At 36.8% G+C, this 15,228-nt stretch overlaps 3 protein-coding genes across 4 annotated transcripts; 2 read left to right on the top strand and 1 right to left on the bottom strand.

Moving 5' to 3' along the window:
• Positions 1-29: 29 nt before the first annotated feature.
• On the top strand, positions 30-4,857 carry LOC146933721 (bZIP transcription factor, putative (DUF630 and DUF632)). Its single transcript, XM_085705485.1, has 5 exons — positions 30-1,311; positions 1,445-1,522; positions 3,072-3,277; positions 3,578-3,801; positions 3,937-4,857. Exons 1-5 carry the CDS (start codon positions 381-383, stop codon positions 4,598-4,600), a joined length of 2,103 nt encoding a protein of 700 aa, XP_085561611.1. The 5' UTR covers positions 30-380; the 3' UTR covers positions 4,601-4,857.
• A 142-nt stretch (positions 4,858-4,999) lies between these two features.
• On the bottom strand, positions 5,000-9,836 carry ACX2 (acyl-CoA oxidase 2). The gene is made up of 7 exons (XM_085705486.1): positions 9,282-9,836; positions 9,078-9,193; positions 7,391-8,271; positions 6,622-6,801; positions 6,362-6,528; positions 6,152-6,275; positions 5,000-5,605 (listed from the first exon to the last, which is right to left on the bottom strand). Exons 1-7 carry the CDS (start codon positions 9,734-9,736, stop codon positions 5,447-5,449), a joined length of 2,082 nt encoding a protein of 693 aa, XP_085561612.1. The 5' UTR covers positions 9,737-9,836; the 3' UTR covers positions 5,000-5,446.
• Positions 9,837-12,470: 2,634 nt separating this feature from the next.
• On the top strand, positions 12,471-14,681 carry LOC146933719 (uncharacterized). 2 transcript variants are annotated; one of them, XM_085705484.1, is made up of 5 exons: positions 12,471-13,245; positions 13,376-13,429; positions 13,754-13,944; positions 14,311-14,422; positions 14,520-14,681. In XM_085705484.1, the coding sequence occupies exons 1-4, from the start codon at positions 12,738-12,740 to the stop codon at positions 14,398-14,400; spliced, it is 843 nt and encodes a 280-aa protein (XP_085561610.1). In that variant the 5' UTR covers positions 12,471-12,737; the 3' UTR covers positions 14,401-14,422; positions 14,520-14,681. The 2 variants fall into 2 exon arrangements, with proteins under 2 accessions (XP_085561610.1, XP_085561609.1); XM_085705483.1 differs by having other exon boundaries at positions 14,311-14,681.
• Positions 14,682-15,228: the final 547 nt, after the last annotated feature.

The raw sequence follows: 15,228 nt of genomic DNA, 5'->3' as shown, positions 1-15,228 counted from the left end.
AAACCAAGAAGTCAGACACATAAAACGAGGTTCACTGAGTAAGCAATAACTGTTACAATTGTTTATGTTTTATTACTCTTTAGCCGTTCACGTTTTTTTGTTTCTTTCTCTACTTTTTCTCCATATCACTGTCTCTGCTAAAAACACTTATACCCTCTCTGCAACTGCCCAAAAACAATAACCACACTGATAAAGTTTCAGGTTCCTCTTAACACCTTAGATTTGATTACTCTTACCTACCATTTTCTTTCTTTGTACTTTCCTAGGGTCCTGTCTCTTTCATCTTAACCTTTTTCTCAGTAACCGCTTTCACTTTCAAACATGCAACTTGGTTACTCATTTTTCTTTTCTTTTTCTCTTTCTATGAGTGTAGTTTGAAAATGGGTGCTACAAGTTCAAGAGCTGATAAGAATGAAGCATTGAGTTTATGTAAGGAAAGAAAAAGTTTTATTAAGGTGGCTATTGATTCTAGATATGATTTAGCTGCTTCTCATGTTTCTTACATTCAATCTCTTAGAAATGTTGGTATAGGTTTAAGAAGATATGCTGAAGCTGAAGTACTTGTAGAATCTTCTTTGTCTATTTCTGATAAAACCCCATCTCAAACTAGTTACCCTTCTCCTTCATCACCTTTAAATAATGTTGCTGAGAATGAGGTTTCAGATTCACCTTTGCATAATGAAAGTCCTTTTTCAACACCTGTTTCTACTGTTAGTTACATGAGATCAAGTGGTAATGCTTGTGTTACTGTTACACTTGATGCTTTTGGTAACAAACATGTGAACGCTGATGATGAATCCAACGTGTTTTCTCCTCCACCTCCACCTGATTTAGGTGCATCTTGGGATTTCTTTGACCCTGGAGAGGATAGTGAGAGTTTTAGGTTTGTAGTGCATGGTAGTACTAGTGAGTTCAAAGATTGCAGGGATCAGTGGTTACAAACTGGTTTAGATGATCCTTCAGTTGTTTCAAGTGGAGTTGAAGGTTGCAAACAATTGGATGATGGAAATGTGAGACAGTTGGAGGCACCAGGTGGTACTGTTGGTGGTGACATAAATCTTGATGTGGCTGAAAAGGGTGTTGATGTTGGAAGATCAAGTTCAAAGAAGGAGGAGGAGAAGAACATGGCTGAGAAAAATGTATGTGCAGAAAGAGAGGATCCTTCAGAGTTCATCACTCACAGAGCTAAAGATTTTCTTTCTAGCATAAAGGATATAGAGCATAGGTTCATTCGAGCTTCGGAATCTGGTAGAGATGTTTCAAGGCTGTTAGAGGCAAACAAAATCAAGGTTGGATTTTCTGATGCTAAAGGTAATTGCTTGTTATAAAATTTAGATACTGAATTTCATATGAATTTTGTGTATAAAATGCAATTGGTTAGTCAATTAGTCTCTTATTGTTTTCTGTTAAATCTAATTACTAATCTTCTTCAGACTTCTGATAGGGAAGTCGTCTAAATTGGCTTTGATCACAGCCATTCAGCCCGTTTGTTGCCGCAGAAAGACTTCACCTGTTTTCCAGGGTAAGTTTTAACCTATTTCTGTATACAGACACTAATTGTTAAATCTTTAGCAGCTAAATGATGGGTTTAGCCTTAAACATTACATATATGTTTGTTTGGGTTTGCCATTTCTTGAAAAATAAGATGAAACCTCATTAAAAAGACACAAGCTCATTGAAACTGTTGCTGCTGATATATATAACTAATGTCAAATTCTTTCCACTTTGATGAACGTTTAGTTTGGTAAAAAACATGAATGATTTTCATTTGGAATTTTGGATAGTAATTAGTGTATGCAACAACATGAAGTTATTCACTTATTTGGATGTCTATTAGTTTGTGGGATTTGAGTTTTCCTTCATAGAAAAAAGGCTCCATTTTGTACAAAATCGGCAAATGCATATCAAACATGTAGCGGCAAATGCTTATCAAACATATATAGCAGCTTTTAGCGCAGTCAATGCCTAGCAATAGAACAGGCACATGCCACAAGGCTAATAAAGAAAAAAATGGTTAGCTAGAGAGTAAAGCTAAGTATGTTGACATGAGGTTTTACCCATAGTAGTCAATAGCGGCCAATAGCGCCGCTATAGCGGCCGCGCGGTGCGGTGCCGGAGCGCTACGCAACAAGCCATAGCGTTGCAGTGAGATAGCGGCGCAACGCGTCGTAGCGGTTTTGCGGTTTAGAACCGCTATTTCATTTTAAGAGAAAATACAAAATTGTCCTTGGTTTAAAAAAAACAAGGGTATTTCTGTAAATCTTCCTCTGCTTTTCTGCTGTTCTGTAAAACTTCTTCATCTCTGCTGTAAATCTTCCTCTACTTTGTCGCGTTTGCTCTGTTATCCTGTTATTTTTTTGTTTAACAGTCTCAAAACTCTGTTGTCCTGTTACTTTTTTGTCCTAGTTTTCTTTGTTATTATGGATTCCAAACTCCATTCTGCTCTCTCTGTTTCTGTTTGTAGTTTGTACAAACAATCCTCTGTTTTGTTCATATAAAACTCTATTCTGCAACTCTATTCTGCTCTCTCTGTTTCCTTATTTTTGTTGTTTTTGTTTTTATGAAATAGTGGTCATAGCGCTATGCGCTATCCCGCTATAGCATTTTTGGGGTCAGCCGCTACGCGCCGCTATCCGCTATTAACTACTATGGTTTTACCTTGCAACAAGTTTTGAAACACAGAGGTTGACATTACAATATGTTCTTCTCAAATTATATTTTGCTAAGTTTTTATTCTAAGCTTTTAACTGTTTCATTTATCTTGATAGAAACTAGAAATGGAGAGAAAATTGAGAAAGAAACTGAGAGAATGAGAGAAAATTCATGTTGAATATTCTGATTGAGTTTGTTAGAATGAACTAGTTAGTTGCAAGCTGAGAACAGATAGGCATTCTTACCCAATCTGAGCTGAAGCAGAACTGTGCTGACTCAGCACAATTGGTTACAATTAGTTCAAGTCTAGTGCCTTTTTTGGCCAGCTAATCTATTAGCTACGCTTACTCTATTATGTCTGCTATAGCTTTGACTTGAAATATTAATACGGACTAATTTTGTCACCCTTTTATGTATAGAACCTGTACAAAAAATTATTAGTTGGAAAAGGACGGCATCTTTTCGATCATCCTCGTCCAGGATCCCTTTGGCTTCAAAATCAAGGGAAGATATTGATGATAGTGGAAGTGACTTTGTTGAAGAGTTCTGCATGATTGCTGGAAGCCATTCGTCCACCCTTGACAGATTGTATGCATGGGAGCGAAAACTCTATGATGAAGTAAAGGTATAACTAATATCATAAAAAAGGGGTTCAGTTGAAAGTATTTCTAACTGGATAAGGCTGACATTGTTGTATGATATCTGAATCTGAATCTGAATCTGAATCTGAATAATCCAATTTACATGAGTATTTAGTTATAATATGCATTATCCCCTTCCCTCTGAATGTTTTTATTCCTTTCAAGGACACAGGATAATTATCTGATTATCAGTGTATATTTGCTTGTAAATGTATTGCATTTCCAATTTTCATAGTTTCAATAGTCAGTCATTCTGTGACACCTATTGGGCTATCTGTATGCAGGCTAGTGAATCCATCAGGAAGGTCTATGATCGAAAATGTCACCAGCTTAGACATCAATTTGCAAAAGACCAAGGCACTCAAGTGATCGACAAGACCAGGGCAGTTGTGAAGGATCTGCACTCGCGAATTAGAGTGGCTATTTATTCTGTTGATTCAATATCTAAAAGAATTGAAAAAATGAGGGACGAAGAGTTGTATCCGCAACTTCTGGAATTAACAGAGGGGTATGCAAAGAGTTCTTGATATTATATGTATATCACCTCGAAGCTTTACTATCTATATGCTATCTTTAAACAACTATATTCCTTGTCAATCGAGCGTTAAATCTATAACAACTATTTGATTTATGGCTGGTGCAGATTGGTCAGGATGTGGAAGGCTATGCTTGAGTGTCATCATGCGCAATACATCACCATTTCCTTGGCATATCATTCTAGAAACACAACAGGAACCTTGCCAGGAGATGCACGCAGAGAAATAATGACTCGGCTGCTAGAAGAAATCGAGTTATTTGGTCTGAGTTTTGCAAACTGGATTAACAGCCACACCTCATATGTGGAAGCTCTCAATGGTTGGCTGCAACACTGTATACTTTTACCAAGGGAACGTACCAGGAGCAAAAGACCGTTCTCCCCTCGTCGAGCTCTGGCTCCACCTATTTTTGTTCTATGCCGTGATTGGTGTGCTGGGATCCAGGCTTTACCCTCTGAAGAACTTAGTGATGCAATCAGAAACTTTTTGTCGGATCTTCACAATCTGATGGAGCAGCAAAATGATGAACTTCTTAAGAAACAGAATTCAGCTAATGCAAGCACGCCAGAAAGCGAGATCAAAACTAATGAAGACAGCGGAGGCGAGTCTGCGAATCTGTGCTGTGTACATGCAAGTTTAACCAAGGTTCTTGATCGACTGACCAAATTTTCCGAAGCATCGTTGAAGATGTATGAAGATATCAGGCAAAAAAGTGAAGTGGCTCGGACTGCATATTACAATTGCAGAACTATCAGAGCTGAAAAATGTTAATTCTCAACTATATAGGCTTTGTGCTGCTGTATGCTTTGGAGATTTTAAACGTATATGAAAAACACCCTAAAAAAAACTATGAACATGTCCTTGACTCCTTGTACTTATTTGAAAAAAGAAATTTGTAAGATGGAGATTGGTATGGTGGAGTATCTGTAAATGATGGTCAGTTCATGTTAAGAAGACTTGGAAAGATTTTTTCATACTTTGTGGCAGAACTATAGTACATCATTGATGTTTGTTTTGGGACAGCGAAACACTTGGTTTGACATAGCGAATATTAATTGATGAAATCTTAATTACTTCATGAATCGAGGTAAGAATCATAATCATAATAGAAGAAATCAATAAACTTTGATTCATTCACATAGCGAATAGCTTCCATAATTGGATGAGTTATTGCAGATGAAAACTATGAATATCATCATTAGATTATGGCAGCAAGAATTTATAGGTATTTTAAAAGTTCGGGAAATACAAGGGTCTTTACTCATTCACAACTTTAACAAAGGTGTAGCTTATGATTGAGTAGCACTCCAATAATCCAGCACTGATAGCCCTTCATTTTAAAAAAGGCAAGAGAGTATTAAAAAAATGAAAATATATCCTAAAAAAAAGACTTGGTGTATATCTTGAAACTATTAATGTATTACATATTCCACCAAATCTCTGACTGAAACACATCAGATTTCAATCCTTAGTAATAGCTGCAGATTATGAGCTTTGTGTGTGGGGTTTATTTGGTCAGATGCAGCCACTATTATACTCCAATTTCAACAATGAGCTAAAATGAATTTTCATATTAATTCCTGCAAATACATATTCATCTTCTTTGGGGCCCTTATTTTATTGGAATCCCACAAATTGTGTGTACTGAGAGTAAGCTCCTGATTGCTTGGCAATAGGTGCCCTTGTTACATGATCGGGAAGATCAAATGCATCAACAAGTTCCTTTGCAATATTCCTCACTTGGAAACTTAGATATTCTGACAGTTTGTGGATTGCCTGTGAAATGGAGAAACATCATTATTCAACAGTAATTTAGATTATAGTGTTAAAGAGAGCAAGGTCTACATCCTAAATCTCAAATTCAACTCAGTGCTTCTGGCGTTGTTTTCAAAAGGTTAAAAAGTGATTTCCAAAACAAAGATTTTCACTAGCCAAATGGCACTCATAATCAATAAATGTTTAGTTCAGAGAGAAAAAAAAACAGCTTATGAATGTGAAATTTTTATAAATCTTAACCTATGTTTTCCTTCTTTTTGGGTAAGAAAGCAAGTTTGAAAAAAGTGTATTCTTTATTTTTTTCTTCTTCATATCTATCTCTTTATGAAAACCATTATAGTTGTCCCTCACATACCCACTACCTACCCTGGTTTTTACTAGTTATTCCTGCTTTTTAGAGTGGTCCCTCATAGAAGTTATTAGCTTTCATTATGAGCTATCAGGAAAACTAAGAAACTGTTCATTGATTTATGTATTCATTGGTGTACTGATTTTCTTTTCCGAAAAGATTATAATAATTTTATTTCAAAGAAATTTTTTATGTACCTTGGCTTTGTTGGGAGCCACATAATCAACATTACGGTAGGTTCCAATGTCATTCCATATTCGATCAAGAGCATAAAGATCGCAGGCAAGCTTCAGAGCAGCTTGAGCGCTTGGATCAGGACAGCTGGTGCAGAAATAGGCCGTGTTAAAATTGGGAAAATTGTGTAAATAAAAATCAATTATATGTTAGAGAAAGGAACTAGGAAGCACCTCTGCACAGCTTCAATGAATTTAGCAAGAATGACTGACTCGATATGTGATTCTGCAAGTGTCAATAGATGATTTAAGCATCTATTCCATGCACCAAAGTCCCCGAGTGGTTTTGAGTGCTTTCGAAGTCGTACAGCAACACTATGAAGTAATCTAGACGTTCGGTACTGCAAAATTTAAAATCAAAATAAGTTGTTGATTTATTAGTTTCAGCACATATTATGTTTAATCTTAAGTCAAAGAATCAAGATAAAACTCACTCTGAAAGCATCCAATTGAAATTTAGGATCCCGTAGATGGTCTTCACCTTCCCACCTAGCAGTAACTGGATTTGGCTGTGACAGATAAGTACTCATGGAATCTCTCAAGTAGTTCCATGTCACTGCTAAAGTCCCTCCTTGGAACTTTCTCTGGTATTGTTTCAAAAGATCGGCTGCAACCTTCATTTGTAAAGGAAAAATTCAAACCTATTACTTACGTGCTCGAAATAACAAGAATACAAGAACCAAATAAACACACCGCACACCCAAAAGTTGTAAAATTGCAGCTGCCATAAACAAAGGAAAGGTACACTTTCCTATGATCCTACATGGTTAAATGCAAATGAGTCTGTGCATCAGCAATTAAATCGTTTCATGAAATCTTTTGAAAATTTTGGATTTCATTTGGAGAGTAGCAAAGGCAAGATCCAAAGAAGCTTTAGTAATAGTTAATCTTGGAATATATCAAGGTTAGAATGGTATTTAGAATCAAAGGGGCAAACAATTGCAGCTATCCTTTATTTATCTATTATTTACTCAAGTTTCCCTGATGATTTGTTCACTATTCTCCACAGTCTACACTAAGGTGTAGATTATAGAACAAGGCAAATATATAATTTTTTTGTTTAGCAAGGAAAGCAGCAGCAGCGACCACAGTCATAAATTAATAGTTGATTATATTATAATCACCATCAGATCATAGATAACTACAGTCTGGTTATAAAAGTCTCTTTGAGAATTGATATAATTTAGACTTAGCGCTAATAACCTGTTGAAGAAGAACTGTGTTGTCTCCTTCAAATGTCTGGAAAATGTCATGATCATTCCTCAAGGAACCAAACCGATTTACAGCAGCATAACCATGGCCTCCACAGGCTTCCCTACAGATGCTGAGTGACTTTGCGGTGTATGATGTTACATAAGCCTTCAGACCTGCCGAGAGAGCATGGACATCTGCAACTAATTCTTCATCATGAGACTTCTTCATTTGAGCATATTTCTCCACTAAGTTTGTTGTGGCAAAATGAAATGCATAAGTTGAAGCCAGCATGGGCATAAGCTTATGCTGATGAGACTGGTAGTCGAGAATCGTTACTTCGGGTTGGTCTCGAGGTCCAAATTGCTGACGAAGTAGAGAATATCTGATGGCAATAGTGGCCGAAACCTTGAGGACGCTTACAGAAGAATATGCAAGGCCTACCCTACCACCAACAAGTTCCCCGAGAGTTGCACCGAACCGCTTATTAACCGAAGGAAGCGTACTTGTGTACTTCCCATCACGAGAAACATCTCCAAAACGGTTTAGAAGGTTGTCTCGAGGAATTCTCACCAAGCGGAATCTAAGAGCTCCATTATCAACACCATTGAGGCCAACTTTATGACCACAATCATGTATCTCAATTCCAGGAAGTGTTTGATGGGTCTTCATATCCCTTATTGGAACAATGAAAGCATGAACACCCATATCAGAAACTCCTTTTGCATCATAATTAGGTAACTTCAACCTAGCAAAAACTGTGGCAAACTTGCCATGCACGGCGGCATTGCCAATCCACCATTTGATAGCACCATCATTTGGAGTATCAATAATAAATTCATCGGTGATCGGATCAAAGGTGGCGAGAGTTTGAAGGCCCTGCACATTTGAACCTGTTTATGCACAAAAAAGAAAAGTGAGCAGTGATTTAGAAATGTGTACCGGGTAAGTGCTATGCAGTAGCGTGTACCAATAGAAACCCAATTAAGATAAAAACAAATAGTAAAAAATTACTCAATCCCAGTGCACCTAAATTTCCAACAGAGACACTAGGAGGCTAGGAGCATCTCAGAACCCATTTTGAATTTTATCTCACAATCAGATGGACCATACTATGCGACACCGCTTTAAATTACTCTACCAAATTCCACAATGATGTTGCAACTAACTCAAAATGGATCCCACACGTTACCCCCACATGCCTTTATATTTTTATGAACACGACCCACTTTTCACTTCACAAAATTGTTTTTCAATCCTTAGAATTGCCAAGAATGTATTGCTCCTATAAGAACCCATTCTACACTCTTAACATCAATTGGAAAACTCAAACCATGAACCTAATGACAACACTTTAAGAACCCAACCCTATAGAAGTTGCTAAACCGACAGAATAAGACAAAGCTCACATCAGTTAATATAACTTTGACTCTATTTAGATAAACAGTTTATTAAGTGCCTACAGCATAGGTGCTTATGAATAGACTATTGATACAACAAAAGATAAAAGAAATTCAAATTGTTTTCATATAAACTATAAGATGTTTTTGTAAGCTATAAGATATTTTCATAAGCTGTCATAGAAAGTTTATTGAAATAAGCTAAAAACATGTAAGTTCTCCCAAATAGTTTCACAAGTCTGTACGCTAGCAGATAAGCTCAAATAAACCAATTCAAACAAGCTCAGAGAGGAAATTACCATGGTGAAGCTCGGTCATAGCAAAACAACCTGGGTAATCCAAGTTATCAATACCATCATAGTACTTGTCCTTATGTTTCTGTGTTCCCAAATTGATTACAGAACCACCCCAAAGACTGCATAGAATAAACCATTCATCAAAACAAAACAAAAAAACAAAAAGAAACAATTTTGACATGACCCAAATGAAAAAAAAAAGCATACCTATATTGAACACCCATTTTGATTCCAAGCGACATATCAACACTACCAACAGCTTCCAAAATAGCAAAATACTTAGCAGGATCATTAACAACATAATGAAGAGGTTTAACTCCAGCTTCTCTAACAAGAGCCAAAAGCTGATTCATACACAATTCTCGGTGATTATCTTTGGAAATTTCAATAGGGGTTAGAAGATGTGGATTAGCGTTGAAGTAATCGAAAATTTTCTCTTGTATCTCTCTGTGTTTTCCTCTCATGTAACCGGAGAGGGAATTTGTGTCCACGATTAATTTCTTCCCGCGACTGCAATTTTCCATCTCTATGTGATTCCATGAGAGATGAGGAATTGGGTTTAGGTGTTGGGAGAGTCGTTCGATTCTTCTTTCTGCATCGGAATTTGATTCGTTGTTGTTGGATTTGGATTTGGATTTGGATTTTGAATTTAGGGTTTGCATTTTGTGTGTGTTTGGGGTTGATTGGATTTGAAGTGAGATTAGAGAAGAATGGAATGGAATGGAGGAAGGAAGCGTTCAATGTTGAATCATACTAGGTAATGATTATGGATTAGTTTTGGTTGTGATGATACGGCATTGAATATTTGAATGTATATCCATCCACATCGATGATGTGGTGATGGCGTGGCTTTGAAGGAATATAAGGAAAAAATCATTATTTAATGATGGTAACGGATAGGAGTATTACGGGCGCGCCTTTCGATGTGTTTCTTTCCCTCTTTTTATACAACTACCTCTTCACCCCAACCCAAACTTAACCTTTTTTTTTTTTTTTTTTTTTAACTAACGACTCAATTTCTTTTTTTTTTTTTAAGCAAACTAAAGACTCAATTTGTTTTTTATCCAATTCAATTCTGAGAAAAAGTAGTACTATCAAATTAAATTAGAGTAAAATGTAGATATTTATATAAAACGAGGGAAATCAAACAATCATACAAAAGTAATAATACTTTTGGATAGATAGATAGATATTCCAGAATCAACATGGAAAAAATAATAAGATAGGGGTGATTGAGAAACGAAATACAAACGAGCTACATTCAAAGAGGTCTGACATTGGCATGCTCTACATGATTCTATTGGAGTTGGTGTGTCGTGAGAGATGGACCTCCCACTCAAAGGAGTGTGAATTAATAAGGTTTTTTTTTCTCCAATGAACCACTTCAACAAGGAGAACATCAAGTGTTCGACAAAAGCATAACCCCTAACATAGATTAGATCATTATGAGAGTTTTAGATAGTACACACCTAGTAACCAGCTTCAAAAGGATTAAAAAAAAAAAGTGAACAAGACTGTGTGGAGGCGCAAACTGCCAACCCAACCATCCCGTTATTTGGTACCACATAGGAAAAATGATGTCACGAGAAATAAAATCGTGATCTGTTAACTCTAATGGATTATCGCATAACACGCAACCAATGCCCATGCCCAACACCTACAGCTAATGGGGTTATCTCGAGTCGACACTGTATCTTAAAGAAGTTGTCAAGAGAAAAACAACCACTTTAGAAGGAGCCCAATACATCCACAACATGACTAGAGAATCAATGACCTCAATCATCATACCTACACCAAACCTCACCCCAGTAGCAAGGACTGAACAAGTCGACGTCACGGAGAACACCCAAAAAGGATCATGAATCCAATACTTATCATCATCTCTATCAAGAACAACTTACCAAGGTAAAATAGTGATGAGACCCTTGCAAAGCTCCATTCCACAAACAAACTATTGTCTCCTTCCTTAAGGTCCCACGCTCAATCCTCCCTCTCTCTCTCTCTCTCTCTCTCTCTCTCTCCCCCCTCCCTCCCCCCCTCTATCTCTTTTTCCTAGTGCCCTATCTCCACCAGCAACCCATTTTGTTGCTCTAAAATGTGAAACAACCTCTAATGTCAGACCCTCAATAGAGCACCGCCTAACTATGGGTCATGGCAAAAGCAGATTGATCGTCAATTGCCAACCTTCTTCGCCATCCCTTTCGAGAACCAATCTAAAGTGGACTCCACTGTGTCACATATTAAGGACACATCTTTCCACCAAAGAGAGGTTACATGAAGGCCCCAAAGGACGACCGCCAAGGTGAGGAGGATAAAGAATCATACTTCGGTTCGAGAATGTCACTCTGCAAACCAAAATTTGTAGAAATTTTCTTCACCCCCACTTACCAAGGAGAGCGAAATTTACCAAACTAATATCTTTCGTCACAAGACCATTATCCTTTTTAGGCCTACAAACTCTCCACCAACAAACCCAAACAATCTTATCATTTCACTTTCGTTTAAAGCTCCTCAACACACTTAGGGGGTTGAAAAAAAGGCTGACTTTTGGGAATCGTCCAAAGGAGATTTGACCACAAGACCGATAGATGACAAACACCTCACTGAAACTTGTCTCTTTCTTCCACTCTCAAACAAATGTTTTGAGTTACCACATTCCTGAGAAGAAAAAACTGCAAACTCATTTCTCATTTTTGAGGAGCGACTTTGCAACATATCCACTTTGGAACAACATGTTTGTCCCCTTATGCCATTCATACAACAACACAAGAATACAAATTAACATACATTGACCAGCTACCCAACCCATATAAAAAAGAATTAATGTTTCAAATATTCATGCAATCTCTTAGTAGAACAGTTGTACTCAAAGGGGGATCAAGGTAGCTCAACTGGTCTGAACTAAGAGTTAATGAGTTTGAGGTTTTAGTTTAAGTCCTAACAATGAGAAAAAAAAACTAACATAGCAATTATAATACTAACATTTATTATAAAAAAAATTAGTACTTACAAGACGGAGCTAAACTTATTTCTTTTCATTTGAAATAATTTAGATTTGCTAAACAAATTGGTAGTATTTTTTTTTCCACGTATGAATTGTGTAATTTGGACAAATCAAGTATTTTAAGAAAGAATTTTGCTAATGAGTGCGTCGAAGACATTGTTCAAGGATCATAAATTTAGAAATTATTTTAAAAAATCAAACATTTCAAATTTTAATACATTAACACACATATTCAATAAAAACTCACAATTTAAAGTCCTTAAACAATGTCCGATGATACGAAATCACCTGACCTAATCTCATATGGGCTTCACTATACCGGGATAGATCCATTGGGCTCGAAATTGAATCCGAGATCCATAATTCCGCGCCGCATATTTCAAAACTGTAATTCAAAGTTGAAATCGAAAAAACACACACGGTGAGGCGGGCCACCCTTTTACCCTCCCGCGAACCAATCTCTTTTTTTTTTTTCAATTTCCCTCATTGCCATGGCCGCATCTCCGTGACACACTCTCCCTTTCAAATTTTTTTCAATTCTCATTTACTCCACAGGGTTTCACTTTTTATTTCACATAATAATAACTACTCTTTTGAAACCCTTTCACGCGATTCTCAGTGTTAGGGTTTCAAATTTCAACTTTCTTTAGATCCAATTTATGGAAAGCCAAGACAATTTCAGCGACGGTGCTTTCAAAACCCGCCGCGCTCTCTCAGACATGACTAACCGTCCATCAAAGAGACCCTTATCTTCAATCTACGGCGACGACCACGGAGCAGAGAATTTACTCAAAAAGATATGTCACAACGATAAGGGCAAAAACCCTTGTTCCGAGTTACCCTTTTCAGGCAATAATTCCTCACAAGAACCCAGTTTACCCAGCGGCGGAACCGGAACTGGAACCGATGATTCGAATGATAGTTTTGTTGGAAGATCTCAGAATGAAGGGTTTGTCGATCGTGGTGTCGAACATGATGACAATTTGGGATCTTCCCAATGTGCTGGTGGGTCGGTGGAACCACCGATTGTGTCTGGTTCTATGTTTCCAGGGTTGGAACGGTGTTCTGCTCTTAAAAACCAAGATGGTGAGAATTTAGATGCACGTGCTGGTGGTGAAGTTGGTGTGGAATTTCTGAAAAATTGTACTTGTTCCTTTTGCACCAAAGGTATATTTTTACGCAAACAATTTTTAATTTTATTGCATGTTTTTGTATTCTTAAAATGTTGCATTTTTTCTATGATGTTTTGTTTTATGTTGTTATTATTAAATGTTTGTTAATTTATGTTGATTACTAGCTGGTTATATCTGGTCGGATCTCCATTACCAGGATGTCAAGGGTAGACTAACTGGTAAGTTGTTGTAATTGAATTTTTAAGCACTTTTGTAGGTTGCACAATTATATTCAAGAGCGTGTACCCAATTTGGACAAGCACAATTTTCTCTGCGGCCAATTTAGTTCACAACATAAGATAAACCTGAACTGGTCTTTGACATTTTTATATTGGGGACAAATTAGTCTCTTTGTCGTAATGAATTGGGGACTAATTAATTGGCTTGAGAAAAAATTGTGAGACCAAATTGGGTCTTCACTGTATATTCAATTATCATACCGGAGTATTTTACCACTATCAATTTGGTTTTTTTTAACTATTTTATCTTAAACTTTTTGCTAGCTCTAAGGAAGAGTCAGAAGGAAGCAAGATTGGTGGTCCAGAAATTTTCTGGAATAAATGATACTCATACTATAATACATGAACAACAAGGCGGCATTGATCCATCCGATTTAGAATCGAGCCTTATGCATCAGTGGAAATCTCTGTTTGTTCATATGCAAAACATATTGGGTCATGAAAGTAGGCAACTTGTGAGTTTCCGTGCTATCTATCACCTGTGCTTAATATTTCAAATTTCAATATTTACTCTAACTTTGATATTCATTCCCATTTTATATAAATTTTCAAGGATTTCTATCCTTGATATTGCTAAAAATTGGCGTCAATTACAGTTGATGCGACCTCAATTGCAGTAGTCAGATACAAAGAAAAAAAAACCATAATATACCTTGACCCTGATACGTTTGCCTATCAATGGAACCTTTTTTTGGCATATGGATCATATTATGTTATTGTTGTTATGCTATGTTGTGAATTTTGTCTTCACTGACATGTACCCTGGTTTGTTTTTATTTTGTTTCCTAATACTTTGAGTGTTTTCCTTCTGCTGCTTCTAGGAATCAAGCTTTGAAACACTGAAAGATGTGAGAGAGAACTGCAAGAATGATCTTGAGTTGACCAACAACAGCAGCTCTAGCAATCATTAGTGTATGAGTGCCTATTATGATTGTAAGATTACTTCACACATCAGTCCATTAGTTTCGCGTTTCAATTCGTATTCATATGTAGATTTTCACTGTATCTGTTGTGAATTCGGTGTTTGTAGAATACCTAGAAGTATTTGTGTAGATTTGTTACATTTGGCCGTTTCCATTGGTTCTAATATGAACAAAATCAACCTTCTTTGGAGGATAATGTTTATGGGCTTTGTTGCGCGTTCCTAGAGGGACTAAACAATAAAGGATGACAATGCCGCTTTGTTTTCAAATTATTTGCTCCATGGGTTGGTTTCAATGACTTTTTAGCAACAAAGATTTTTGGACTGTCTTAAATGATGTATAGTTCGCTAGCTTGAACAGGAGGTGTGTTGGGTATGTCTTCTGCAAAATCATCCTTTTATGCTGTAGAGTGCATGTAGTCCATTGGTTGTTAAACAGATTGTATCAGAATATTTTGTTTTGTAGCAGTCATCGGAGATTTGATTACTCTTACGTTGACGATGATCAGTCTTGTTGTGATTTTCCATTTCATGAGGCAAACACCCCATCTGATATGGGATGTTTTATTTTAGCCAGGGACAGTCTCTTTCTGTGGGTCATGCATTATGCACCTTATTGTTCTTGTGGTTTGTGATTTCCCATTTCATGAGGCAAATACCATTTGTCTTGCCATGTTTTATTTTAGGCAGGGACAGTCTTTTTCTTTCTGGGTTATGCATTATGCACCTGATCATACCCACCAATATATCACTGTATTTTTTCTGTCATGCGGTTGCAATGTAGACTTTTTTATCCTATTATGTTGTATAACATAAT

The sequence above is a fragment of the Medicago sativa genome, chromosome 4, assembly GCF_051527215.1.
Source record: "Medicago sativa cultivar Bolivia chromosome 4, Bolivia_mono, whole genome shotgun sequence".
In the NCBI taxonomy this organism is placed as follows: Eukaryota; Viridiplantae; Streptophyta; class Magnoliopsida; order Fabales; family Fabaceae; genus Medicago; species Medicago sativa.
Note: the sequence above shows the minus strand (reverse complement) of the source record. Positions and strands in the feature narration are given on the sequence as shown.